Source organism: Python bivittatus, unplaced genomic scaffold (assembly GCF_059951505.1).
Source record: "Python bivittatus isolate LINGU-HERP-01145 unplaced genomic scaffold, Pbiv_v1 ctg000570_np1212, whole genome shotgun sequence".
NCBI lineage: Eukaryota > Metazoa > Chordata > Lepidosauria > Squamata > Pythonidae > Python > Python bivittatus.
In genome coordinates, this window is record NW_028277097.1 from 24,742,645 (window position 1) to 24,770,627 (window position 27,983).

At 60.9% G+C, this 27,983-nt stretch overlaps 1 protein-coding gene across 3 annotated transcripts; it reads right to left on the bottom strand.

Moving 5' to 3' along the window:
- Positions 1 to 631: 631 nt before the first annotated feature.
- On the bottom strand, positions 632 to 27,446 carry ATOSB (atos homolog B). Of its 3 annotated transcripts, none has more exons than XM_088152900.1 (9): positions 27,307 to 27,446; positions 8,229 to 8,445; positions 6,794 to 7,900; positions 5,122 to 5,180; positions 4,858 to 4,954; positions 4,378 to 4,536; positions 3,898 to 3,966; positions 3,450 to 3,640; positions 632 to 2,024 (listed from the first exon to the last, which is right to left on the bottom strand). In XM_088152900.1, the coding sequence occupies exons 3-9, from the start codon at positions 7,814 to 7,816 to the stop codon at positions 1,871 to 1,873; spliced, it is 1,752 nt and encodes a 583-aa protein (XP_088009026.1). In that variant the 5' UTR covers positions 7,817 to 7,900; positions 8,229 to 8,445; positions 27,307 to 27,446; the 3' UTR covers positions 632 to 1,870. The 3 variants fall into 3 exon arrangements, with proteins under 3 accessions (XP_088009026.1, XP_088009027.1, XP_088009025.1); XM_088152901.1 differs by lacking the exon at positions 27,307 to 27,446 and adding an exon at positions 23,070 to 23,227 and having other exon boundaries at positions 4,858 to 4,951; XM_088152899.1 differs by lacking the exon at positions 27,307 to 27,446 and adding an exon at positions 23,070 to 23,227.
- Between the last annotated feature and the right edge of the window lie 537 nt (positions 27,447 to 27,983).

Sequence of the window (27,983 nt, forward strand, 5' to 3'; positions counted from 1 at the left end):
GGGCTGACCGGGGCCGGCCGCGCAGAAGGGCGAACGCGGGAGGAAAGCCCGGCCAGCGGTCCCGGGGGAAAGAACGCGGCTCGCACGCGCGGTTCCGCAGGCCGGGCCCCCCCAGGCGCCGTCCCTCCGCGTGGGACGCAGCCGCCCTTCCCCTCAAGGGACCCCCTGCCCTGTCGGCGGGCGCTCCCACGTAGTCGCCCGCCCCCCGGGAAGGACACCCCCCCAGGCACGCCCGGGGGGAGGTCGGGAGAGCTCCCGTCCGCAGCCTTCCCGGCCTCTGGCTGCCCGGGGGAAGCGCAGCGCCAGCCAGAGGCCTGCAGGTCCGGACGGGGGCGAGCCGAGTCGCCCAGCTGCGACTCTTTTACTGCCACCCAAGGCCTGGCGCCTTCCTCGCCGCGCCGGCCAGTCTGGGAGAGGATGACGCTTCCTGCCCTGAGGCGTTTTGGCCAAGGAGAGCGTTAATCGTTCAGTAGATCTGTCACGGCCGGTCGTTGAAACCGACCTCCAGGTGAAGCCGGCTGACCCCCCTCCTCTCAGGCCGGCAGCCCCAACCTCCTCAGAGGGGCTTCCTATCTCAGCAGCACCTCGGTCGGCGGGATCAAACCATCTTGAAAATATCAAGGCAGACAGACACTTTTTCCAAACACACATTTATAGATTTTTTTTTCTTTTCCAAAAAAAGGAAAGAGGGAGAAAGTATTAGATACATTTCTGCCTGTCTCTTTCTCTCCTTTTAAATATAAATATTTTCAAGTCTCTGTAATTGTAGCCCCTTTCATCACATCTGCTCCCTCTTGAGAGGAGAATGTAGGAGGTGCAACCCAAATCAAAACAACAACATAATGCTCGGGGTGACAGGGAGCAGAACTGCCCCTCAAAAGAGGCCTGGCCTTCATGACGAGGTTTCTTCTCTTCTAAATTGGTGCAGCTATAACTCGGACAGATTAAAAGCCATCCACGGACACCCCCCCAAAAAACACCCTCGCTCCTGCCTTACCATCCCCAGCTCGTTTGGCCCCATTGGTGCCCTCCGCAGAAACACCCAGGTGGTGGTGACGGGTCAGGTCACAGACAAAGCAAAAACTTACACCAATTCACAAACACTGCCTGATACCTCCGGAGACCAACAGTCTGAATTCTCCTTTGGTCACACACACGAAGAGTGCGTGGACCACAGCTGGGGGCTAGGAGGCAGCACCGGCCTCCCCAAGTGACCCCAAGGACCTGGTCTTGTACAGCTGGTCCAGGAGAGAAGAAGGGAGCCTGGAAGAAGCAGCCAGGAGGAAAGAGACACCCTCCCCTCGGGGTGTTGCTGCTTTCATGGCTTCCTGGGGAGGGGGAGCAGATCTGTTCCCCCATGCACTCCTGTCCTTGGCTCCACTTTTGCCTCCCTTCTCCATAGCTCCACGTTAGCTTGGATGGGGCTCCTGCCTGGTGATCCAACCAGCTCCCTAAAAAGAGCACCACCCCCACGAAGTTCCTGGAGGCAAAGGCCACGCAAAGCCACATGACCCTCGGCCATGCCCCAGTTCTGCACACACTTAGAGCCTCTGCACGGCCCAGACTCCTATGACACCCTGCCTACCTCCCAAAGCCAGCAGGAGCCCACCTGTCAAAACCTACCCCCTTCTTCCCTTTCTCCCCAGCCTCCTGCCCCCTCTGGGCCCCAGCAAAATTGCACCAGCCACCAGAACAAGAGGTTGAGATGTGCTACATTTGTGATCCCAGCCAGGCTGGATCCAATGAGTGAAACACAGCTCTGGGCAAGGGATGGTCCTCCCCACACCAGCATGGCAACAGCTGCGCGGAAGGGTCTCCAGCCCCTGCCCCTTCACTGCTTGGGCAAAGTGCTGCTCTCCCACTCCCTCCTTCAAGCCCGTGGGGAATAGCAGGGGTTGCGCGGCAGTTCTGTGAAAGACTTCAGCTCGTAAGGGATCCCAGAGTCCATCTCGATCGACTTGCGTGAGAAGAGCAGCCGGATGTTGTCATGCAGGTAGATCTTCCCCGACTTGGAACTATGGAACCTGGGAAGGTAAGCAGGAGGCTCTTCAGAGGGGGCTCAGGGATGGGGAGACCAAAGCCTGCTGCTCCGGGAGGCCAGGGGAGCCCATTTGGGAACAAGGCACCCTTGCCCACGGGGGGGGGGGAACCTGGGGAGCCAGCACAATCCGCAGCTGATCCTCTGTGGCCCAGTTCTCCAGGGCTCAAGAGGAGAGCTGCAAAGGGACAGAGATCAGCAGCCCAGGCCAAGGTCTAAATTGGGCATCCCTATCCAGCTGCTGCCTGGAGATGCTCAGTGAGGGAGACTCACAAGTCACACACATTTGAAAGGCCTGTCCCCTGTCATCTTTCCATGGGCAAAGAGGAATAGAAAGTCATCCTTTGCGAGGACTGGGATGGTGGCCCTAAAAGGATGCTTGTGTGTCACTAAGCCACTTTGTTTAATCCCAGTTCATTGGATATGGCACAATTGGCTGGTTTATGCAAGGTGCTAGGCCAAACTCAAAAGGAAAAGAACACAGAAGGTTTAGCCAAGGTGTGACATGTCCTCTCCCCTTTGGTCCTTAGGCACTGCCTTCCAGGGCCACTCTGGCCTGGGCTGTGGAAGAGTCCAGTTCTTTCAGTTTGGGCCTTCCCCCTGTACCAACCAGGTCTTTGAGCTAATCCCTAGCAAGAAGCCCCGAATCAACCTGAACAGCAATTGCACAGTGAAGCCAGCTCGCTCTCTGCTGCTTCATGACACAACTATTCCTGAACTCATCAACCGTTGTCCAGGTTAATTTTGAACATGTTTTAGCACTGTTCTAAAATGGTGCTAAACCCATGTCCGAAATAAGCCCAACAACCAGCTCTAACTGGATGCAGATCTTCTGTAGGTGCATTCAAAGGAGCCCAACTATCAAATAACATGAGCTGATCGCTGCGCCTCCAGAATAACACCGACCAGCTGTCCAAAAAGAGCTTGAGTACCTGCTGATATCTGAACCCCCTTTGAATGCACCTGCACCAATCCAGAACAAATTCTGACATATGGCTAAATCTGGTTTATCTCTCTGTCACAACCTGCCTCCTCCCCCTCCCCCAGCCCAAATCTGGGAGAGTATTTGGTAGGTGTTTTCCTGGTGGCCAACAGAGGTGGGTGGGAAAGGGAAACAAAGCCGGGAGACCCACCAATCACCATCTCTCACATTCCCTGTACAAAGACTGCACTATTTGCCACCACTGTGTCCAAGATGGGAATAGGTACTGCCCTGGGGGGCAGCCACAGCTGTTGGACAGCACTGTGGCCACGAGGAAGAGCTCTAGGCCACTGTCAGAACTCATTTGAGCACAGAAGGTCCAGCCAGAGCTTTTCCAGACTTCAGGAAGGCCAAGTGAAACCCCCAGATGTTCCAGCAAACCAGATGTGGATCTACCTGGTTTCTTTTCTGCATCCACTCCTTCCTTACCTCAGGTGCATCAGGTAGCAGAGAACCCGCTTGGGCACCTCTGCAAGATCAGAGCTCGAGCCCTGCCCCTCACCCACAGGCACCAGGAAGATGCGATGGCGCAGGAAGGTGACGTGGTTGGCAGGCATGTCGTGGAGGTCGTAGGTCACCAGAAACATCTTTACCACCGTCTTATTGGGGTTGAATAAGGTCTGAAAGAGGAGAGGAATCAGCTGCGGAACCAGTGGGGAGGGAAGGAGGGGAAGAGCAGAAGCGACCCGCTGCGGGTGGACTTTGTACGTAGTGGAAGGCGGGAGGTCAGGAGTGGGGCTCTCCACGCAGCCCCCACCACCAGGTCTTCTGCCACACCTCACTCTCTCTGCTCTGGAGGAGAGAAGAGCCAGGCTGGCTCCGGCTCCCAGGCCGTTCCCTACAAGTCAGGGTTCTCATTCGTCTCATGGCTACTCACCACTTGGATGGTGCCCATTTTGGGGATGCTGTAACCCTTCTTTCCCAAGGCTTCCAAATCAATGACTCCCTACGGCACAAAGGGGGCACAAGAACAACATGAGGACAGGCTGCGCTTGGCTGGTTGCCATGTCCAATTCACCTGGGGAGCCCCTTGCTGGAGGAATCGGGGGGGGGGGCAGAGAAGAAGCCCATCTTGAGCAGTATGCTCCTACAGCAGATTGGCTTCCCTGGGCCAGCCCCCAGCGCGCCCCCCATCAAAGTCTCCAGCATTTGTTTAACTGTCCACCCAGACCCTGGTGGGGCAGTAGAGGCCGCTGAAGCAAAGAGCCCCCTGCGCAGCTAGCCGAAAGGCTTCTAAGCAGATGCCACCCACGTGCCTGCTCACGTTCTTCCTTCCCAGAGCAAAGGCACAGCTGGCCTTGGGGTTCCCTCCCCAGCACAGACCCCCTTCCCACTGCTCCTCCAAGGAGCCACCCACCAGAAACGGCGAGGGGGCGTTGTGCTCGGCTATGTCGAAGTAGGTGACCTCCACGGGCAGGGTGGCGTGCTGCGGGCAGTAGGATCCGCTGGCCCCAATCTCTGCGGTGAAGCCTTCAATCCGGCCAGAGGGCGGGAAGCGCCCCTTCAGCATTGACTCCTGCCGGGAGGGAGGGAGGGAGGGGGGCGCAGTTTGCAGGAGGTGGAGAGCTTAACCTGGCTTGTGCCTCGGCAGAGCCCAGGGAGGAACCCCAGCCTTCCCCGGATGCCCCCTCCCTCTTCCCAAGGAGGACAGGAAGACCACACCTTCCACAGCTCTGCGCCCTGGGAGAAAGGAGGCGGCCACGCCATAGCTTCTCATTCACGGGAAGACATTAATGGCCCCGCAGGGGGTGGCTAGGTCAGGCCATCCAGGGGAGGCCCCAGAGCTGCCATCCAGAACCTGCGCCCCCCCAGCCCTGCTCAAGGACACCTCAGTTACCTCAAAATTCCCCAGAAGGGCGTGGCTGGTGGAGGTGGTGGGGGACCGACTGCCCACAAGAGCCCTTCCCGGGCTGCTGCGCAGCTGCCTCCTCCTGCTTGGGGCAGAAGGGAAGTATCACCCTAGGGGTGCCGTTCTCCAGCCCCTCCTGGCCCTGGCCACGTTTGCAACCTTTGGAAGCCCTGAGGACAGGCCCCATGGCTGTCCCACCTGCTTCACTCTGAGTGGGCTCCCTTTATCAAAAGGGGGGAGAAGACGACTCACGGTTTGTGATGCAGCCCCGTTTTCAACTGAGACGTGCCAGTCCTGCTGTTTGCTGAGCCCTGGACCAAGTGAGACCGAAAGGGGACGTCAGACCCCGCACTCCACGCAAGCCCCCCTTCCAAACCAGGATCCGCTGCACAGCAGACGCTCCCTCCTCCTGGGAGCAGCCCAGCAGCGGCAGCTCCATCACCCCGCTTGGAGGCAAGGCAGGGAGCTCAGCCTGCTGCCCTGTCCCTGCACCCCCCTGGAAGCCGGTCAAGCACTAGGGTGCCATTCTCACTCAGCCCTGCTTCCAGCGGCCCCGCCCACCAGCCCTGGCAACCCAGCCGGCCTGCTTTTTGCCTTCCGGAACCAGTCCAGGGCCCATCGGATGGCTGCTGTGGCTGAAGGCCAGTTCAGTCAGACTGTCTTCCCCAACAGCCATCATCCCCGGCCACAGGCAGCCTTTGGGACATCTAATGCTTGTTCTCCTCCCACAGCAGGACTGGCTCAGGAGGGGGACAAGGAAGCCACAGGCTCAGGACTTCCCCGGGGCAGAGAACAGGAGTGGCCTCAGGCTTGAGAACGGGGCAAAGGGAGCTGCGAAGGTCTGCTTGAGTGGGAACCACAACCCAGACATCTATCTGTTGGTGACAAAGCCTCCACTGCCCTCTTGGCTGCTGCTGAAAACAGGCTACCTTGGCCCTGCCCCCCCAAAACTGCCATGTGGGCCAAAGTGCAGCAGCCTGGGCACCGGTCGCACCCAGGGACGGGAGTGCAGTCTCCCTGGGCTATTGGGCCTGCACTGGCTACCAAGTGGCTTCTGGCTTGAACTTCAAGGGCTGCTTTTAACCTAGAAAGCCATCTATGGCACCAGGTTACCTTCAGTGCCATATTCTCTGGCTAGAATCGGCCTGACCTACGCAATTTTTCTGGGAGAAGCAGCTCGTGGGTCCCCACCATGAGGAGGGGAGAGGGGCTGAGGACAGGAGGTGCCTTTCTTGATGGCAGTGCCCAAGGGCCTCCCATTGCAATTAGACTGCAGAAGGCAGTTAGGGAGAGAGACAATCAGCTTAAAACAGAACCCGCCCATTACTGTTGCTTTTCTACTATATTTTATTTTAAAGTTCCTTTTTTATCCTGGAGGTTTAAATTGTAGATGTGTACATCTGCGTATAACTGCTAATTAGATTGCAGTGGGACAGAAGTGCACTAAACAAATAAACGGAAGGGGGCGCAAGGAGAACCCATCTACGCATCTGCAGAGCGCCAGTTCTTCTCCGGCACGCCAGAGGAGAGGAAGCAGAATGCCGGGTCCTTCTCAATGCAGAGTTCCAGGAATTCACCTCACACCGAGGGTGAGAAAGAGCAAAAGCGCAGGATGAAACGGTGCTCGGGGTGACCTTCCTTTCGTGCAAGGAGAGGCTGTATTGATGTGACTCCTAGCAGTATTTATACAAAGGCTAGAAAAGTCCAGGTTCCTCCACTAAGCATGCTGTGCTATCCCCTTGCAGATCTAAGGGAGGGTCCTTATGCAGGACAGGGGGGAAACACCTGAGCTTGGGGCTCCGCTAGACAGAATGGCACCTCTTTGAGACCACAGAAAGGCAGTTCCTTGCCGGGAACCCCAGCTCCCCATGCCCAGACCTCTTTGGGGGACATCATCTACTGGTGCCCCCCCATAGTTCCTCACCTTGGCTGTGGGAAGCAGGTGATTCCAGAACGGGGCGCCCTTGGCATCGGTGCTGCGGCAGGAGGCTGGCACTGTGGGAGAATGCAGGGCCCTCTTTTTGCGTGCTGGTGGAAGGGTCTCTTCCTCCAAGCCAGCAGCTGCCCTCCCTTCCACTGAGGGCAGCAGCTTCCTCTTGGCTGGGCAGCTGGCAGGGCTGCCTCCAGAAATCTGGCTGCTGGAGCAGGGCGTCTTCTCAGCAGAGCAGAGCCCATTGGTGCTCAGGCTGTGAGCCTCCGGTGGAGTGTTGGGTGCGTGGGCCTCCAGGGACAGCCGCCCTGGCGGGGACTGGGGTGCAAAGCTGTGCAAATCATGATCGTGTGGGAAAAGGTGGCTGCCGGTCTGCTCCTCCAGCTGGCCCCCGTTCTCTTCTTGCCTAGAGTCCATGGCAGGCTGGTGCCCCCACAAGACAGGGGCAGAGTCTCTTGTGTGCAAAGTGGTGCCAAGCCTGTGAGTCGCCGGCAGGGCCCCTCCTTGGCCCTCTGCAGATCTGGGCTCCCAGCCTCCGCAGTGGCCAGGACTGACCTCTTGTCGGTGCTCCACTACCCGGAGGCCGCTGTGGGAGAAGTGCTGAGCGGCGCCCCCCAGGGCCAGCTCGTCCACCAAGAGCCCGTCTTCTACGGCCTCCTCCTTCCCCCAGTGGCCCCGTTTGGCATCCCACTTGCCCCCCTCAGCCGTCCGCTGGGACTCCGGGCAACTCCGCTTGATGGGCTGCCGTCTGGGGCCCCTCTGCTCTAGGAGCGGGGAGCCGCTGCCTCGGGAAGAAAAGATGGAGACCTGGTAAACCTTCTGGCTCCCCAGCTCTGGCGGAGTGCAGCCCATCTGGACGCTGTGGTGCTGCCAGGGCTGTTGATGCTGCTGCTGCTGCTGCTGCTGCTCTTCCTCCTCTTCCTCCTCCTCCTCATCTTCCTCCTGCTGCTGCTGCTCCTGGCTCACACCTGTGCTTTGCTCGTGGGGGAGACCGGACTCAGCATTTATGTGCCTCATGGGGCTGAGAACAGGCTCTAAAGTGCCGGGGGGTCAGGGCGTCTCGCCGAGTCCCCTGCTAGGAAGTGGGCTGCAGGGCCACATCTGAAAGGAGAGGAGGACAGGGTTGAGCAAACAGCCCTCCAAGGGTGCATCCCCACCCCTCCCAAGGGTGCCTCTCCAGGCCTGAGCAAGAGCTGCCACAGGGCCCTCAAAGGGGCAGCCTCCTTTCCCAGCTGCAGGGCCCGCTGCACCCCTGGGGGGGGGAACAGCACTGCTGAAACAGGAGCCAGTTCAGGGGCCTTCTCCAGATGCTCAGAAGCAGAGGTGCCAAGGCCTTCCTGACCCAGGCCCTGTTGCAAGGTCTACAGCTCCAGTCACGGTCTCCGCTCCCCCCCCCCCCCGCAAAGGCGTGCGACTGCTCCAAACTCACCCCTCTGCACAGGGTCCTGTCCCCGGCTGGCGTGCTCTCCTGCTCCAGCAGCCGACGGTGACTGGTGAAGCTTGCTGGGGACACCTGCCACCCCGGCACTCCCCAGAAGCGGCGCGGCTGCCGGGGGATGGCTCCCACCATCACGGGCTCCGGCTCGGTTCTGCTCACAGGCCACCACGAAGTCCTCACAGGCCCACAAAGCAACTGGGCAGCAGTGCTGGGGAGAGAGGAGAGAAGGGCCGGCTGTGGCTGGGCTGGGCTGGTGCCCAGGAGGCATCAGGTTGGAGGAGGCTGGCGTGGGGCAGGCCACCCAAATGGTCTGCAGCGAGGGCAGCAGCTCAGCGGGCCTCCTCAGGAGGAAGGGAAGGAGGGCTCCAGGAGGAGAGGCCAGGCAACCCTCCTGGCACTGAGGGAGGAGAAGAGAGGGGGTCTCTGGACCGCCTTGCTGAGGCGGGGGCGGGGAAGGCCAGGTGGACTCTCCGGTCAGCCCACAGATGCCTCCATACAGGTCTCCCATAATGCTACCTGTGACCCCGGCAACAAATGCTTTCTTAAAGGGGGAACGCATTTCATACACAAAGCAGGTGGTTCATGTTTCACCTGGGAAACATCTGAACTGCCGATGGAAAATCTGATGGGAAACAGTGATCTAAACTGGTTTCTTCTTTCAGTGATCTCAGTCATCATTCCCAGGCGCTCTGTCCACACATCGCCCGCCTGGGCTGCACCCCCACAGCAAGGCAGGGAGTCCACGCAAGAGGAAGGAGGTTCTGTCCAGCTGAACGGGGATGGACGGAAGGCTCCTCTTCTCCTCTGGACGGACCTGCCCTTCTGATGGCCCCAGACAGACACCCTCCCCAAGGTTTCGTCCAGACAAGTCAGCCGGAAATAAGGACAGGCAGCCTTAAGCCTTCAAAGAGGGCTCTGCCATATGGGAGCGGCCAGCTGCGCTGGCCAGGAGCCTGGGTTCAAAGCTCCCCCAGGTGGCCTCTGGCCGGAGGGGAGGGACAGAAGTCCCGCCCCTGCCCACAACTGTCCGCTCTGCTGGCCAGGAAGAAGCGTTGGCCTGCAGGCCAGGGAAACCCGGAGGCTGGGCCAGCAAGGGAACCCCTCGACCCACTCAACGCCTGCCGGGGCCTTCTATTCTCTAGCCATTACATTTATTTGTTACCTAACTTACATCCTAGATTCTGGGTGGCTCACAGTAAATCATGATACCCTAAAAACAACAAACTAACCCTGACCCCACAGCTGCTCGACCACCTTCCAGAATGCCAAAATGAGGCACTGTCTGAACGGGGGCTAACAAGACTGGTGCAAGGAGAGAGCAGCAGATCTTGCCTGGAGAAGGCAGTCCCCAAGGTAACGTGGACCTGAGCAGCAAAGGCACTTCGACTTGGGCCCAGAATTGTGCTGGCATTCAGCGCGGTGCCCGCCCTGCTGAAGCAGCTCTCCCTTGCCAGCAAGCGGGCTGCCAGCTGGCTCCGGGTGGATTTCAGAGGCAGCCCCCGGGAGAGTGTGTGGAGGCAATGACGAGGGCACTGTCACCAGCCAGAAAGGGCCACCTCCTCCAAGGCTGGACAAGCAGACCCAGCCCTCCCCCCACGGCCACCTCCCGCCTTCTGGGGCAACCTGAAGCTCGTTAAAAGGCCCAGCAAATTTCAGTAGAACCCTTTAAAAACACAGAGGCTGTCTGGCCTTGCATTTAGAGCCGCTATGCCCAGGAGCTAGGGCTGGGTGCCAGCTGCTCAGGCCTGCCTTGCAGTAAGAGGACCCCCAGATTATTGCAAGTCTCAGGAGCCAACGCAACACACATATGAGCTCCACCAGGAACTGCCTGAGAAGGAGAGAAAACTCCCCTGCCCTGACCAGGGAAAGGAGAAGCAGGGCCAGAGTCTGCCAAATGATCTCCAAGGGCCAAGCAATTGCAGGGGGTTGGGGGTCTTCCTGGCCACACTGCACTGAAGCAAGAAAGGCGGGTGCTGAGTGACCTTCACTGCCCATCCAAGCTGCACACTTGGGATCCGGGTTCTAAGTGCGAGGAGCCTCCACCCCTCTTTCTGGAACCAGCCCTACCAAGCCCAAAGATTCCAGCCAGGCAGCTGTCCAGGGGCTCCGTCCAGCTCCTCCTGAGAGGGGTTACTTGCCGTGTGCGTGTGAATCCCAGCCCCTTCTGGGATATCCGGTGGTCCCCCATTATCCCCTCCTTTTGTCTGGGAATGCCCCAAGGCCTGTCTGGCAATTCATCTTTCCACCTGGGTGTGAAGCGATGGGCTCTCCCCATCCCCTTCCCAGTTGCAGGGCCCAAGAAAGTGGTCGCCGGCAGGTCCAGGAGGGTTGGTCCCCAGGCCTGGCCACCAGCCAAAACGGGCTCCTTCCTGGACCTCCTTCGTGGTCCCATCTTGCTGGGAGCGCAGGGCGAGCCAGGGAAGTTTGAAGTAGCCAGAGCAGGCAGGGGTGACGTGCACCTGGGGCCGGTTCTGCACTGGAGAGGCTGGCCTGCCGAGGTGCCAGGGTACCCCCTCCATGGCAACCCCGTGCCAGGCCCCAGGAGCCGTGAGCGGTGGCAGCCGCAGCGGAGCACCTTTGGGCCCAAGGCCAGCGCTGTGCCCACGTGGGAAGGTGACAGTGCCAAGGCAGAGTAGTTTCCAGCCAGCCAAACCCAACAGAGACACCCTCTGCAGCTTCCTTCTTGCAATTCAGCTGCTCATTCCCACATGTGCTTGACTCAGTCATTTCTGAGGGGCCAGTTGGCTGGGGGGGTGCTCTGCCCGCCTCCCCCTCTCCGTCCACCTAGGAAAAGCAGGTGGAGTGCAAAGTGGGACGCCCATTGCCCAGAAGCCCAGCCAAGCCTGCCTTGGCCAGGACTCCCCACGTGCAACAGTCCCCTTCTTGCGAAGGGCGCGTCCGAGCCACGGCAGCTGTTCTTTCCAGCAAAAGGGCTGGAGGGCCGGGCCTTCAGGATGACCGCGGGGCTGTCACTACGTGCTTCTCCCTGTGAAAATAAATACAGCCCACAAATCCAGCATTCACTTCGCAAAGCACCCACAAAGGGCCATTCCCAGCTACTGCCTTCAGTTGCAGCCTCCCTCTGCAAAGTCCAGGCCTCGCTGAGTGGACCCCCGGTGCTGCTACCCCCCAGGACGAGAGCTGTGGAACAAACGGGGCAGGCGGCTCGCTGCCTCCTCTGCTGCTCAAGATCCGGGAAAGTGCCTCGACATTTCTAGCATCGCCTCATCCAGAACCGTCCGGGTGCTGCAGCACAGAAGGCCAGCCTCAGTTCTCGCTCTGGCCAAACAGGTCCCCAGCCGCAGGTCCCTCATGGACCTGTGCAGACAAAATTGTGCAGAGAGAAAAGACGAAGACCAAGGAGACCCCACAATTCGCCAAGCGCAGGAAGCAAATCTGCGGGAAGCGGCGCTGCGCTTCTTCCCGAGACAGAGGGCTGCTCCTGGGCCTCCTTGTACGCTCGGTCAGCTCCACGCAAGCTTGCTCTGGTGCCCAGGAGCCAAACCCAGTGCGCTTTTTGTCTACCTTTAAAACATACTTGCAGAAAGCACACATTCGCCAATCAACAGAGGCCACAAACTGGCACTGGATTCCGCCAAAGTGCTGGTCCAAAGAGCCTCTGCAGCTCCTCTTCTATTCGGAGGCCAGGCACCAAGCCATGCCTCTGTGCACATGCAGAGTGGTTTTCCCACCATATGGAAGAAACAGCACCTCGTCCCCACCATCTGTTAAATGGGGCAGAATTTCTAAGCCAGTGTTTCTCAACCTTGGCCACTTGAAGATGCTGGCTGGGGAATTCTGGGAGTTGAAGTCCGCACATCTTCAAGTGGCCAAGGTTGAGAAACACTGTTCTAAGCTCTAGCTGCAGCTCTAGCGTGTTATTTTTAAGGAAAGAAATGGAGCTGCTTTTTGATCCAGACAACAAATTACACCAAGCCCAAGCGAGGCTGCACCTTCTGGCAAAGTAATCTACCGAGTCCAGCCCCGTCTGGCCAGGAACACCCCAACTGAGTGTTAGACTGCCAGACCCACAAGGGACAGGTCTATGCACTCTGCCAAGCCGTGGCTTCCTGCACGCGCTTTCCGACTAGATTCACGCCACATGCTAAGCCAGACCCCGGCAGACAGGCCAACCTCCTCTTCGTGCAGAAAAGATGGGGAAATTGACCGGCCCATCAACCTCTCCGGAACCCTGCCGGGTGGGGCGGAAAATAAAGGGGGCTGCCAAGAGGCCTCAGCTGCCTGGACCCTTTCATCGGAGCCCAAGGCAGCGACAGGGCATCCTCCCCAGGAAATGGAGGCGGGAGAGGGGACCGCAAAGGCCATGCCACCTGCCGATGCCTCTGCCCCCCATTCCGGCCTGGCGGGATCCCCCTTGGCTCCTCTGGCACTGTTTGCCCATCTCTGGAGGGACTCCTGCGCTGCCCCCCCAGCCCCTGCGGGGAGAGAAAGCCCCTTGGAGCAAAGTCCTCCAGGGATCTCCAATCCCTTCCCCCCTTGTGGGAGGCCCCTTGCAAGCCAAGACCGCGAGGGCTCTGTCCCGAACACGGAAAGGCAGGTGATACCGGAGGGCCGCTCTCCTCCCCACAGTTGGCGCCGGAACAGGTCGGACGGCTCCAGCTGAAAACAAAGAGGCAGAGGAGAACGGAGGGAGGGAGCAGCTCGCGGACGAGGGGAGGAAGGCGTCCCGCACGCCTTCCAAAGGAGCCCGGCTGTCAGCGCGCACACAAAGCCTGGGCTGCAAGGGGGAGGGTGCTTGGCACCAGCCCCCACCCAAGCCTCCCCAGCTGCGGGGGATGCCTTCCTCCCCCCAATGAGGCCTGATGGCCCATCTCTCTGTCAGCCGAGCCTGATTCAAACCCGCGCGGCCCCAGAGTCACGGCTTCTGGGCAGAAGCAGCCCCAAGCGTGGGTGGGTTTTGCTGCAGGTGGTTTGCTAGACCCCCACCCGCCCCACCAAAGAACTTGTGCGGCTCCAGCCCTCCTGGTCTCACCCCCGAGGGAGGGAGAGGAAGCCAGAAGGCGCCACCAGTTCAGGAGATGCACAGAGGTGTGTTTTTAGCACCCGTCGGGGGGGGGCCGAAAGGGGCCTTGCTAACGACTTCACGGAAAGGTGGTTTGCAAGATGGGGTTCAGCAGGTGTTCTGGGGCAGCCTGGCCAGAACAAAACCAAGCCCCCCAAAGGCGCAACCAACCTTGCTTTCAAAGGCAGAACCGGAGCAAGATGCGGTTCTTTGTGAGCCTGAACTCCAGAACCCCCCCGCCCCGCCCCCATGTTCTGTACGACCCACTTCCGGCTTTCTCTCCTTGCCTGCAGGCTTCCCCTTTGTGGCCCACGAGCAGCAGGAGCCCCAGGGCCGCAAGGACGGTCGGAGCCGGAGACCACGGAAGGAAGCAGCGGCACAAAAGCCCCAGCCCTGGACGCCCCCGGGGGCTGGGAGCGGAGCGCCGACGGTCAAGGCCGAAAGGGGTCGCGGCGCTCAGGCAGCGCCGGGAGGAAGGCGCCTTCTGGGCAGTCGGTGCCTGTGGAGATGGAGGCCCCAGAAAGATTAGCCGGCCTCGTGTGGCGAACGGCATCTGCCCATGTGCAGAGAATAACCGCAGGCAGTCTCGACGTCCTTCCCAACATTGCTAGGATTCTGAGCAACCAGTGAGGTTCGCCTGGTGACCCAGATGCACACGGGGGACAGCCCGATTCTCCTACCAACGATGCCCCAAGGAGTTGCCACCTTCCAAGCCATTCAAAAGAGGGATTCTGCCTAGAATTGCCAGCAGGTCCCTGAAGCCCTCCAGGTGGCAAGGCCAGCGTGCGCAGGATTCACTGATTACGGAACTAGCACCAATTACAGCTATCTTTTGAAGCAAGATACTCTGAATGCCTAATTTACCGGATGGGATTGCATGAATTCCTGTAGTTGCCTGTAGCTGTTTTTTTCCCACAGTTTAGGGACCTGTAACATTACCTACCACCAAAAGGAGTTTGGGGGTGGGCTCAAACTCCTCATAGCAGCTCCCTGGTCAAGAACCTCCGATCAACCCCCGCCCAAGAAAAGTCGGTTTCCTTTAGCGAAATCTTTGACAGATTTCATACAATTTTATGATGTGCTTCTCGATCCGATCCTTCTGAAAGGGGGAGGTTTTTACAGCGCTAGAGCATCCTGGGGGACCACAACAAAACCAAAGCCCTGCCTGGCCCATCTTAAACGCCACCCGGTTCTCACAAGCCTGAGCCACGGAGCAGGGGCAACACGAGCTGCTGCAGGCAGTCTGGACAGAGGGCTGAGCATCTGCAGGCCTTGTCCCCCGGAGCCCACCGCTGCTTCTACACACCTGGCTGCTGCAGAGCGGCCGGGGGCTCTTCCCTCCAAGGGCCCTTGCCCCAGCCCCCTCGGGGCTGCCTAGCCACCCGGGGCCCCGGGCAGGAGCTGGCCAGCCTAGCCGGGGACACCCCGCCTGGCCCTCCCCACGTGGTAGTTACCCAGGCCAGCTGCTGGTGCAGAGGGTGCCCCCCCGGCAGTTCCAGGGTCGGCTGCTCCTCCGGTCCTGCCCCTTCACCTTCCCTGGACAGCCCCATTCAGCACCGGTCACCGTGACACCCCACCCCTTGCACCTCCCCTGTGCTGAGCCAGCCAATGGCAGCCCAGTATGCAAATCAGCCAAGCAACAAGAGAATGGGTGGGGGGCAGAGGTGTGGGGCAGGCAGGGGAAGCCAAAGCTAGGGGCCAGGGCTTTGTTTCCGAAACCAGCCCCACCCAGCCCAGGTCCCTTGAGGGGCAAGGAGAGCCCCAAATCTTTTCCAAGGACTAGGCCCCCACCACCTCCCCTGATCGGGAAGAGGGAAGCTGCCCCCCCAGACACCCTGCTTCTTGTCCAACTCCCCACTCCCACAGCCCACATGCATGGGCACATGCACACACCCGTCTGGGCTGCCTGCAGAGCCCACCCGGATCCTGGCTGCACGTGCGCTCTTGCACAGAGGTGACCTCCAGGCCCTCACTCGAAGGAAGCCTGGCACTAACTCGGGAGAGATGGCAGGGAAGAGCTGGGCCTTAGCCCACAAGGCTCCCCTCCTCCTCCTCCTCCTCCTCCTCCTCCTCCGCGCAGCCAGAATCCAGTCAGAGCCGACCTACGTTTGAGTCCAGAACCATTTCTCACTGAGGGCGAATCATTGCAGCACAAGGCAAAGCTGCCCACCCCTCGTGTCCGCTTTGCTGCCAGCCGTCCCTCAGGAGGTCCGCACGACCACCAGGAAGCGACAGTCAGGGCAGGACACAGGCACCCCACAGCTCACAAGGGGGAAGGCGAGCACCCGGGTTGCATGCTGCCACCGTATTTCGTTAACCGATATGCAGAGCATGTGGTGAGAAAGGCTGGGCTGGGAGAAATAGGAACCAGAGACCCCCAGCCCCCTCAGAGAACTGAGGATTCCAGAGGGTGGCCCCCGGGAGCAAGAACCGCCTCGGGGCCCTGGGCTGGAGGAGGAAGGAGAGTGCGCGAAGGCTGACCTGCTGCCCAAAGACACAGAAACCGAAGCCGGTGTCCCAGCGCAAAGGTGGGGAAGCAGCCGCGGGAGGGAGGCAGGGAGGCAGGGAGGGCAGGCTTAACTTCCCCAGGCTCAGAGGTTCACCGGAATGGGGACAGCCAGGAACCAAGACCAAAGGATTCCGTCTCAGACGAAGGGGGGGACCCGGCGGTCCATCGAAAACGAAGCCGAAGCTTTCACACGAGCCACCAGCGAAGGCCTCGATTCCTCTGATGGAAGGCAGACAAACAAGGGGCTGGCAGGAGTTCAGGTGGCTGGACCCTGTCCCCAGAGGTGCCAGCAGGCCGCCTGGCGAAATGAGGCCCTTCCTGGGTCACAAAGACGCAGGAGCAACCGAGCTACAAAACGGTGAGTCCTCACCTCTTGCAAGCATCTCCCACCCGCTGCAGCAGGGTGCCTTTCCCAAGCTGCCACTCACTGATAAGAGCAGGATGGAGGCCCCACAAGCGACGACTCCCACGCCCTTCTCGGCCACGCGGAGGAGATGCAGCACACCCCCCTCCATCCTGGAAGCTGCTGCTGCCTCCTCAAACTTGCTGTCTTTCCAGACATGCTGGACTCCCACAGGAGCCCCAGATCCCCCGGGCCCAGAATACCAGCCCCACTGACCCTTTGTGGGTCTTTGGCGATTTTTTTTTACACAGGAATTAATCGGATGCCACTTTTCTGGGCCAAGCCTACCCCAATGAGTAAGCAGAAGTATACAGCAACTCTATAAGACCTTCTTCCAAGTAAAAGATATAAAATGGACATAAAGGGAAAGCAATCAGAAAGAGACCAGCAGACCAGCAACGGGACCAGAGAAGGTTGGCACTCCCAGGGAGGCTTCAAAAGCCTCTTTGAAAGGGCAAAAGCAGAGCCAGGCTTCCCTCCCCGTCTCGGGACTCCTTGAGGTTCTGCCAGCGGACGCCTGCTGGACCCAAGCCCAACCTTCTGGCCTCCGACCCAGAGGGACCCCGCCCTGGTGAGGCAGCAAGTCAAGGCAGCATAAGGAGGGGCATCCAGGACCCTCCCTTGCCTTGCCAAGGCTGAGCGAGCTGCCCTCTCCTGGCAGCACGGAAGGCCCAGAGCTTCGGGGAGGCGAGCCATTTCTCTCCCAGGTAAACCGAACCAAACAGACCTATCAAGTGCAACTTTATTTTCCAATGGACCATTAGAAATGCATTGTGCAATGTTCACGCAGTTCTCATTTAGATCCATTTATGAAATGAAATGTATACATGCCTTTTGCAAACTTCAGGTCTTATTCTACCAGGACCGAAAAATAAATCCAAAAATCACACTGGGTTTAAAAAAAACATCGACTAGCTTATATTTCTTCAGACTCCAGGTTGATATCCCCGTTCAGTCATTAAACTCCCTGGTGCGATGTAAAAGTAGCCTCCCCAGTGCCCTCCAGAGATGGCGGAGCACCGTCCCCCAAATTCCCAGGCATGGGGAGGCTGATGCACGACAAGCAAGCAGGGTTTGGCGAGGCAAAGGAAATTCTCCAGCCAACACCCGCCTCTGGGAGATTCAAGCAGGTCACTGATTCCGCTGCCTCAAGAGAACATCTGCTCCAGAAGCGTTTGCTTTAATTCCAGCAGCGCGCACCACCCCAGGGCCCCTGTCCTTCCTTGGGGGGGGTCTGAAAGGCACAGGAAGCAGCTGGTCAGGCTTCCCGCTCCCTTCGGTCTTCCCCGCCTCCAGCCCACCCCTTCCGCAGCGCCCAGCTTTAGATCGGCCCCCGCAAGCCCGAATGAGAGCACCGGCACTGGGCAAATGGCAGCCAGACTCTGCTAACCTGCAAACTGAGTCAGCAAACTACATCTCCCAGCCTCCTCTCCGAGGATGCAGAGCAGTGCGTGCTGGGACTTCTAGTCCCTCTGATTCTCCCAGGTCGGAGTGTGTGTCCTCGCTTGACCCCAGCGGTGCTCAGCTGGCCCTGAGCACATTACTGGTGAGAAGAAGGCTGAACGCAATGCTCTTCCCCAGCCTCCCCCACGCTAGTGCCTGCCAGGCGGGTTTAGGGAGAATGATGCCAATGATTCCCAGATGGGCAGCAAAGGGTTAGGGTAATGCATCAGTTTCAGCAGCAGAGGTACAAAGCTCACGGAAGCGTTTTATCTCTACTGCTCAGCCAGATGGATCCAGGAGCCCATGCTAGCAAGAGCCAAGCAGATGATCCAGTTCCCCCCCCCGAACTAGAGACCTAAGCTAGGTAGCCCACCACCCAATCCAAGGTAACAGTTACAGGAATGCAGAAGGGGAAGCAGAGGCAGGAATCAAGAAGACTTGTGTACAGAGGCATGAGTGCAAGGGCAGGGATGCTGGAACAGCATGGCGTCTCTCACCCCCAGGGGTCTGCCAAGGGCCCACAGACCCTGAGCACCCTTGCACGTGTCTTCTCTGCAGCAGCATCCCTTGGAGATTGCGCCTGTTGGAGCCTCGTCCTTATGTGATGCTGCAGCAGCTGGGCCCATGATAAGCAGAAGGTCTGCACCCACGTCTCACCAAGACTTGCGGGCAGGGCACCTTCAGAAGTAGCGAAGGCCCCGGGGACAGGACAGTAAGAGCCACCAGCCGTGCAGGTAAAAAAGATGCACGGAGGCCAACTTCCGATGTGGAGGAGCAATTCCTTCCTTTGGGTTGAGGACCACGTTTCGTCTCTGAATGACGGGTGGGATCCCGCTTCCCCCCAATGCAGCTTAGGGCTGAAATTAATTTTGATTTCATTCTGCCAAATTTTATACTTGACAAACTCAATAGAGTTGATAGGAAGATTCTCCAGCTTCATATTTAATGGTTCCCCCCTTCCAGCACGATAAAAAATCCAGTCTGATCACCACTTTTGATTGCAAATGTCCATGTGGTTTTCCTGGCAGAAGAGGAGAGCGGGGTGCCATGTCCTCCCCCAGCCTGTGAGATGTCTTCACCGAAGGTCCAAGCAGGAGCTACAAGACCTCAAAGCAGCAGTGGCCAACAGACTGCCTAGTGAAATGAGGCCCATCGGGTTGTGAAGAGTCAGAAGCAATGGAACAACCAGAAAGCCACAACATCTGGAAGTGTTGGGGGCCGCACCCAAGTTCTTCAGGGCGGCCATGCGTGCGTGCTTCTATCCGCATGCACAGTTGCACATCACAGGAGGCCAGAAGTGGTCGCTGTGAATCAGCTGTTTCAGCCTTCTCATTCATCCCCTTCAATCAGCAGGAGCAGACTAGTTTATACCAGAAACTAGTCATACAGAACAGGAATTCTACCTTGTTCCCCTTTTAACAAGCTAGTCAGAAGCCATGTTTGTTTTCACCTTCCAGTTCCTGGCTTCTCTGAAAGACTAATCCAGAGATCCTGGCTTCATGACACAATGAAGAGACCACAAAAATATCCTCAGTTGCTTCTGCTGGCAAGAAGTATCTAGAGGTTATTGACGCCGACTGAAGGACCATGCGCTAACAAGTCAGCGCCCACTCTTAGTGACCACACAGACAGATTCTCTCCATTGATGATCTGCCCCCAACCTGGGCCTTCAGGTCTTCCAACGGTGCCCCATCCCCACTGTCATCGGGTCCATCTGCCTAGGCCAGGGGTCGGGAACCTTTTTGTCTGAGAGAGCCATGAACGCCACATATTTTAAAATGTAATTCCGTGAGAGCTATACAATATGTTTAAAACTAAATACAAGTAAATGTGTGCATTTTATGTAAGACCAACACTTTTAAAGGAGGTTAGGCCCAAGCCGGGGGCTCGATTTTCGGCCACTGGTGGAAAGTGGCACCGTGCCTGAAATATGTCTCGTACCTCGTTGGGGCCACAAACGGGGCCAGCCCAAGATGAGGACTCGCCCAACAGAGCAGGGGCAGCGGAAGCAGGATGCAAAGCGGTGCACCCGGATCGCATTCGCGTGGGCCGCCGACGGGAGCTAGGCCGAAGCCGGGGCCTTGATTTGCGGCTGCCTGTGGAGGACGATGCGGCCCAGGCCCGTTCGGCCGCGGATGCTGCGGGGCAAGGTAGGGTGAGTCCCAAGGATGCCGGGTGCGGATGCAACGCGGAGGAGGGCGTGGCCTGCGCTCGGCGGATGGAAGGCATGTTCTACGCCTTACCCCGTTATTTCTTTTATTAAAGATTTGGCAGCGAGCCAGATGCAGCCATCAAAAGAGCCACATCTGGCTCGCGAGCCATAGGTTCCCGACCCCTGGCCTAGGCGCTGGCCGTCCCCTTCTCCTCTCTCCGCCCATCGTTCCCGGGGGGCAAGAACGATTCAGGCCCCGGCTGCACAGAAGGCAGCAATCGCGTCTCCAGCTGTAGAACCTCGTCTCTGCGTTTCCAGGGAAGGCATTCGGAAACCTTGCTCTCTGGCTCAGCGCGCCTGCTGCAGGAAACTCTCAGCAGGGACCCTGAACTGCAGAGGCCTCAAGCAGCTCACCGCCGCTCTTCCACGAGGCTCCTACGGAACCGACACACCGGGATGCAACCGGGGCATGGCAGAGCCAAGCTGGCAAAGGGCAAGCGGGAGCGCTCAGGAGGCTGGGTAGTCCAGCTTTCCCTGGGCCTGACAAACATCAGCCTAATTCCTAACACCCAGTCCTCAAACCTGAAGTCAAGCAAGAAGACGAAGCGCATCCAGCCATCCGCGCCCAGGGAGCCCGCAAAACCAAGGAATACGAAAATACAGAAAAATGAGGAATTGCATCTCCCTCCGTTTTCTTCCGCCAGAGGAACAAAACAACGGAGGAACCGGCTTTGCCTGCGAGACACCAGCCACCAAACCAGGAAACACGCAGCAGGACAAGAGGCCCAGCGGCAGCCGTGCTGGGCAGCGAATGCGCTCTTGCCCCCGAGGAGAGGGGTTGGCCCCTGCAGGGCCTTTGGAGCCCCCTCCTTCCCGCCTCCGCAGGGACCAGGGCAAGGCGGGCTGGAAAGCAGGCGCGGCCACCCTCTGCCCCATTTCCAGTTGCAGTGGGAAGGAAACACCAGCCCCTTGCCCGCATCCGAACTCACCGGCTGCCGGTCCGCGCCAGAAGCAACAGCCGCGCTAAGCGGGCCAAAGCGCTGCCGGGATCCGCCTCGGCAGCACCTCCAGAAGCAGCTCGGGGGCCGGGGGAGAAGGGCAGCGAAAGGCTGCTCCACTGCCAGGCGGAGCCCGAGACGAGAGAGCAGGCCCCGGCCCAGGGAACGGCCTCTCCCCTGCCCCGTCCAAACCCAGTGCGGCCCCTCCCAGATCCCAGCCGCGGGGCTTGGCACGGCCTCGTCAGCTCCGCATGGGCACGTCGGAGCTCAGCGGCTCTTAATCCCTCTTGCTCCAGACCAAACCCAAGGCTTCTGCCCCGGCTGCTCTGCCCAGCCCGGCTTCTGGGGGCAAGGCCCTGGTGGCTCCCGCTTCCCTGCTGACGCAAGGCTTCTGTGCCAGCTCTGGCCTCCTCCCTGCCGGCTGACTCACCTACAGCTGGGCTGCCACCAGAAACGCCACAGGCTGAAAGGGCCCTGTCGAAAGCTTCCAGACAACCGACGGGGCAGGGAGCTGGCGCCCCAACCCCTGGTCAGTGTCAGCAGATGCAAGGAGGGGCCCGGCAGCTCCGAGGCCTCCGTTCCAGGCCCCTTCCCCCTTCCCAGAAGCCCAGCTGAGGGGCTTGAGGCAGGGCAAGGCCCCATCTTCCATGTGCCCATGCACCGAGGGCAGAAAGTGAGCTGGGAGACGGCAAGAGGCAGGCGACTGCCAGCCAAAGGAGGGCTCCCCCCCAGCTCTGAGTCCTTGGGCTGTGAGGCCGGGAAGCCCTCCCTGTCAGCGCAGGAGACAAGGAAAGGGCCAGACCACAGACCCCCCCCCAAACTGATGATTTTGCAGCCTCACCAGGATGGGAACCCCACAGAGCCAGGAGGAGAAGCTAGCCCAGCAAAGAGGGCTGGCTGTGCCTGGGGGAGGCACGGTGGTCAGGACTCCCTTGGAGACCCAGCTCAGCTCAACCCCCCCTGCTGGCACCTCTAAGAAGGCCTGGCCATGGGCGGGGGGGCATTTGCCCATTTGCTCTCATGCCTCCCCCCACCCCGCTGACCTGCTTGCTTCCAGCCTAACCCTGCCTTGCCTCTGCACCTGGACTGTCTCTGCTCCCAGATGCGGGGGAGGGCGGGGCGGGCAGGGAGAACTGCTGCTCTTGCCTCTTAGAGCCCCCCTCCCACCTGGCTGCGAGTTTCCAGCTCCGCCTGCCAGGGCAGCTATTAAAGGAACCCCTCGACGGAGGGGGGGGCAGGGGTTGGGGGCGAGGGGTTGTTTCTCCACGGCCTCGCTTGGAGCAGCATCTGTAGAGAGCAGGAGAAATGACCCGCATCCCCCCGCTGGGGTGAGGGGGCAGGCCCTCCGCAAACTCTGCCGGGGCAGCAGCTGCCAGGCACCCGCTGGCACCCGTGCTCCTGGCGCAGATGACACCTAGAATCCACAGGGGCAGCTGCAGGCCAGAGGAGGAGAGCTCTGCCCAGCCCGTCTGGGTCAGCAAACACCAGCGCGGGTCGTCCTGGGACTGGGGGCCCAAACAAGGGCCACGGGTAGGGCTGCCATGCAGGGCAGCAGATGGCTATTCAGGACAACCGGAAGGGTGGGAGTGACCCTGCAGACCCCCCACGCCTCCCTCTCCACCGGAGGGCAAAAGTCCGTACGCGGCGCTGCGGAAGGGGAAGGGGAAGGCGCCCCGCAGCCGCTCCGGCCACTCAACCCGGTTCCAGAACTCTCTCCTGCGGCCGGCAGACGGGGGGGTGGGGGGGCGGTATGCTGGCACGTTGAAGAGGAGGGGAAAAGATGGCAGCCGGAAGAGCTTCCAGAGGGCCTTGCCGGGCCCGCGGCCTCCCCTCCCTCCGTGCCCGGCATACCTGCTTCTCCCCTCACGGGGGGCGTGGGAGGGACGCCTCTCCCGGCCCCCAGCCGAGGGACAGCGGGATGAGCCCCGCAGCGCCCGGCGAGTTGCAACCTGCGGGGCAGCAGCGAGCCCCAGCCCCGGCCCCGGCCCCGGCCCCTCCCGTGCCCGGCAACGCGCGCAGACCCCGGCCAGGTCGGGCGGCCGCAAAAGAGGGGCAGGGTCGGCTCCGCCCAGAGGACCCCCGTCCCGGGCCCCGGGGGGGGCAGCCGGGGAAGCCGGCGCGAGCCCACCTGGCGCGGCCCAGCCCGCTCCCCGCCCGGCCGGGCCCCGCCGAACGACCCCCTCGCGGCGGCCCGAGGAAGAGCCTCCGGCGGGGCCGAGGCGGCGCCCTCCGCCCGGCCCGGGAACTCGGCGGCGCCAGGCCGTTAAAGCCGCCGCCGCCCGCCCGCGCCCCGCAGAGGCTCACCTCGCTCGCATCGCGACGCAGCCGCCCCGCCGGCGGCCACCCCGAGCCGAGCCGAGCCGAGCCGGGGAGGGCCGCCCTCGGCCGGGCTGCCGGCCCCGGCCCGGTCTCCGCCCCCTGGAACGGCCGGCCCCGGCCGGCCCGCCCCTCGGTCCGCCCCGCGCCGGGAAGGCGATCCGCCCCCGGGCCCCGTGCGCCGGCCAGCCGGGCCGCGCGGAGGGACGGGGCCGCCCGCAGCCTGGCCGGGCCCGGCGCGCCTCTGCGGGAGTCCCCGACGCCGGGGCTCGCCCGGGCCAACCGCGTCCCGGGGCGCTCCGGGAGCGCGGCCTTCCGGGTTTGCGCAACCGGCGCGGGCCGGGCCACCGCCGAGGCGAGCGCGCTCCAGAGCACAGCTGGCGGGAGGGAGGGCGAGAGTCAGGGAGGGAGTCGGGGCTGACCAAGCCTCCCGAAAATGTTTCCGGACGGCCGTGCCCAGTGGCTGCGTTGGACTACAGATTCCATATTCCCCAGCCCCCCGAGGGAGTAAATCTTCAGAGCATCGTAGGTGTAACTGACGGCTTTGTTACTGAAAAATCAACCGTCTATCTGCAAAGTCGCAGGCATTGGGGGGGGGGGGGGTAGAGGACCTGCCTCCTCCTACCAGCTCTTGCGCATGAGCCAAGCCTGTGGGAAGGGGGGCAGGAGACAATCGACCCCCCAAAAGCCCATTTGGGTGCCAGGGAAGGGACTGCCCACCTGGGCAGCACCAGTGGAAGCTGAGCTGGGGGGCATCGCCAGGGGCTGCTTGGGGTCACATTCCTGTGACCTCAAGAGATGGGGCGGCCGCCCAGCCATCCTGCCAGGCTTTTGTCCTTGTAAGCTAGCAGGGTTGCCATAGTGACTCCCCCCCACGCCTCAGTGCGCTGCCCTCCTGCCTTTGTTTTGGCAGCTGCAGGCCACTGCCTGGTCCCTCCCCCGCCCTGCCCCAGGACTGGAGGCATCCGCAGCTGGCCCCTGCGGGAGGAACCCAGATCCTGGCCTGCCTGGAGGAAGCAGTTGTGCAAGGGGAGTTTGCACATGCTTAAGGACGCCCTGCTCCAGCCCCAGCCCTGAAATTTGAAACCCACTTGGGCACCGAGCTAACAAAAGTTATCAGACTTGGCCTTTTGCTCGCTGGTGTCTCAGAGGCAAGCTGGCCTCTTACTTACCACCTTGGCCACCTAAGACCCCCCCCCCCCCGTGCCCTCCCTCCCATCCAGGTGCAGGGTCAGGATGGGAGTTGAGCCCAGCATGCATTCAGCAGGTAAGGAGTGATTATGGCTCCTTGGTAAGGGTGGGGTTTGGGGTTTTATTTCTTATATATCTATTGCAGTTAGACTGTTAGCCACCCAGGGTTATACTGTGCAAGATTGACGGCCATATAAATCTTTTCAACAAATTAATTAAAGCCTCTCCAAAAATTGCAGCCAATTTGTAATTTTGGATGGGACGGAAAGCAAAATGATGAAATCACTGGGAGCAGTCATAATTATGAGATTTCAATTAAACCAAATTGAATCTAACGTTTTCTCTCCCCGAAGCTTTTTTCCTTGTGTGGCCCCATCATGCCATCCAAGGGCCATCAGCACTTTGCTCCCCAAGGTCCAAGGGACAGCTTGGAACAAGAATGATGCCAAAGGACTGCAGCCTGTCGGTTGGCGCCCGTGCTTGCCTCCACGCTAAGCGAGGGTTCGCTGAATTCACCTGGTTGCCACAGCCTGGTCAACCACATTTTCAACTGGAAGATTGTGCAAACTCGGCCGGGAAGAGTCCTCCACAGATCAGAGCGCACGACGTTTCATCAGCTGTATTTCCTCCACAGGCCACGCTGACCGCCCACCGCGTCTGCCCTGCGCCTTCGGCTTTCCTGCCCTGAAGCCCACCAGGGTCCAAAGGACTGACACTCTCCTGGTGTACAGTAGCCCCTGGCTGGCCGTTGTCATCCTGTCCCTTCCACTCCTTTGGGGGGAAATTGGCCAAACTCTGTCTTTCTAAGCTGAGTCTATGAGAGAGACTGTAGCTGGGTGAGGAGAGACCAAGGCCGCCTTAACTTCTTAGTGACAGGGCCAGGACAAAGAACCAGGTAGGGCAGGAGATAAAAGTGTGTTTGATTTGCTTTAAGTTTTGCTCTTAAAGGTTTGCCCTTTGGTTCCATATTCACACACAAACAACACCCAGTTCAACATCAGCTTTCGGTGGGCTCTGAGGGCCACATGGCAAGTGGATACCGTATAGTAACCAAGCCACTTCTCTTCTTTGTAAAGAATTGCACGTGTAGACAGGTTAAAGCTATGCCTGTCCGAGCTAATTATTCCCCACTTGGTTGAAGCACAAGCAGTACACAGAGCTGTTGTGGCGGGCCACACCTCTGCATCTCTTCATTTCCATATCCTCCTGTATACACGCACATTCACATATGTGTACAAATACAGACTTCCAGGAACAGAAGCCCCAAAGGTCGCACAAGGGAAGTTTTGGTCTCTGGCATTTCAAAGCAGAGGGCTGGGAAAGCCCCCACACTGGAGAGCTGCTGCCACTCGGCGCAGAGACCATCCTCCTCCTCCGGATGCCCTGGGCTTCAGCTCCCTCCATCCTACGCCCTGCTGGCTGAGGATGGAGGTCACAGTCCAGCCTCTGGGCAAGCTGACAAACTGCCTGCTCTATCACCGCTTCCTCCAGACTGCTGCGGCGCCAGGGCCTGCAGGTAACAAGGCGGGGAGAAGGCCAGGCTCCAAAGAGGGCAGCGTTGCCTAGAGAAGGTGGTTTGGGCTGCCTTCTCCTCCATCGGGAATGAAGAATCGGGGCGGGGGGAGGAGAGGGACTCACAGGCTCTGAGACTTCCAGAAGCCCCGGAGGAGCGCCTGTGCAAGGAGGGGACTTCCTAGCCCTTCTGCGACCTCCCTAGAGGCCCGCAAGATCAGCGCTTGCTTTGTACCGCAGAGCCAAAGGCTCTCCGGATTGACGAGATGGGCTCAACTGTTGCAAGGCCTCTGACTGGAGCCCCCCGCCCCCCGTGGTCCATTCTGCTCAAGCGGAGGGATGATCAAAGGGCTGCCAAGGGGGAAGCGGGAGAGCAGCTCTGCTGCGGGCCTGGTGGGAGCCCAAAGTGGCTGTGACCTGTTGGGGGGCAGGGGGAGGCTGGCTGCCAAGCAAGCAAGCAAGCTAGCTCCCTCCCCCGCATCTGCCATTCTCAGGAGCCTCACAGAGAAGGGTGGCTTCACGGACACAGTTCTGCACCGGGTGCTCCAAAATGGATGGTTCCAGCACGCCAGGCTGCGAGTCCCACCACCCTGCTGACCGCCACGGCAAAGGCTTCCTGGTTGCGCAGGCAGAGGAAGAGGCTGGCTCAGCCCAGGACCCCCTCAGCCCCACTCAGCATCTCCTCTGCCCAGGAGGGGAATGCTTCGGCCCCTCAAACATGCCCTGGAAGTCCTCGCAGACCGGGCCAAAGAGCCTCCCCAGCCCACACAGCCACCGACACCAGCCCAGGCGCTGACTCGCTCAGAGGCTTATTTTCAGGCACTCTGAGGAGCAGCTGGCGGGCCAGGCATTCCCCACCCCCGCCTGGCACTCCTGCCCAGGGGCTGCCAAGGGCACTTGCCCCCACCAGAGCAACTGAAACCCCAGGCCTTGGCACTCAGAGCAGCTCCAGAGGCCTCTCGGTGAAGGGCACGGTGACTGGCAGCCCCTGCTGCCCCCCGCCCCCGCCCCCCACGACTGACTTGTCTCCCGTCCTTCTACCCAGATGGCCCTAGAGCAGAGGCCCTACACCGGGGCGGGGCGGGGCGGGGCGAGGGGGCTCTTCTAAAGCCAGGCAAGCTGCAACCGCGCCCGGCAGGTGAACAGTCGGGCAGCGCCAAGCGGCCGCCCAGGCAGGTGAACGCGAAAGAGGCCCCGGGGGCTTCCGGGCTTTCCCGGGCCCAAGAGGGAAGCGGCTTTCCGCTCGCCTTCTGCCGGGGCTTCCCTCGCCCGAGATCCCCAGTGGTGCCCATCCAAATCGGGCCGGGCCGGGCCGGGCCTTCTGAGACCGCCCAGGCGGGGGGGCGGATGCTGCCACGAACTCGCCCCGTCGAGGCGCCCGCTCCCGAGCGGCAGGGAGCGGCCGGAGGGCGCCGAAGCCGCGGTCGCGGGAGGAGGCCGCGCGGCGCGCGGGGGAGGCCGGCGGAGGCGCCCGCCCGGGAGAGACGCCGAGAGACGCGAGGCAGCGGCGCCGTCGCCTTACCTGCAGGCCGGGCCCGCCGCCGCCGCCGCCGCCGCCGCCGCCGCCGCCGCCCGCGCCGGCCGCTTCCCCGAGGAGGACGGAGGGTCCGGCGGGCGCGGCGCCCGCTCCCCGGCAGCTTCCGGGCCCCGCGAGGCCCCGCCCTCCCCCGCGCGCATTGGCTCCCCGGGCGAGCCCCGGGGCCCCCCTGGCCAATGGGCGGGCGCGACGGCGGCGGCCACGCCTCCTCCACGTGCAGGTCTGTGATGACAGCGGGGCGGGGGAGAGGGGCGTGGCCGGGCGGGGCGTGCCCGGGCGGCCCGCCTGGGATCCTGGGAGTTGTAGTGCCCGCCTCCCCTCCGGACACGCGGCGCCCTGCCACCGGCGGAGCGGGAGAGGCCAAGTCCCGCCCGCCCGCCGGGCGTGTCCGGCAGGAAGGCGCGGTGGCCGTCCGCCCGCCGGCCCCGGTGACGTCACGGGAGCCTCCGAAGGAGCGAAGAGTGGCGGGTGGCCCTTCCAGGAGGATGCTCCGACTTATCCCCCGGTCCCACCTACGGCCTTGGGGTTTCCTGGCGGTCCCCCATCCAAGCACGCAACGGGCCAGGCTCCGCTGAGCTCCCCGAGGGCGGGAGGGGGTCTCGCCGGGACGGAGGGGCTAGGGGCTGGGCGCCGAGCTGCCCCCAGCCGCCGGGCAGCCGGAG

What these genes read in the sequence shown, in the direction of transcription:
- ATOSB (XM_088152900.1), bottom strand. Translation starts at nt 7,816, where the DNA reads ATGAGGCACATAAATGCTGAGTCCGGTCTCCCCCACGAGCAAAGCACA. An exon ending in ACGGGGCTGCATCACAAACC is followed by an intron (nt 4,955 to 5,121) that starts GTGAGTCGTCTT and finishes TTCTGCCCCAAG; the next exon opens with CAGGAGGAGGCAGCTGCGCA. An exon ending in ACGCCCCCTCGCCGTTTCTG is followed by an intron (nt 3,967 to 4,377) that starts GTGGGTGGCTCC and finishes TTTGTGCCGTAG; the next exon opens with GGAGTCATTGATTTGGAAGC.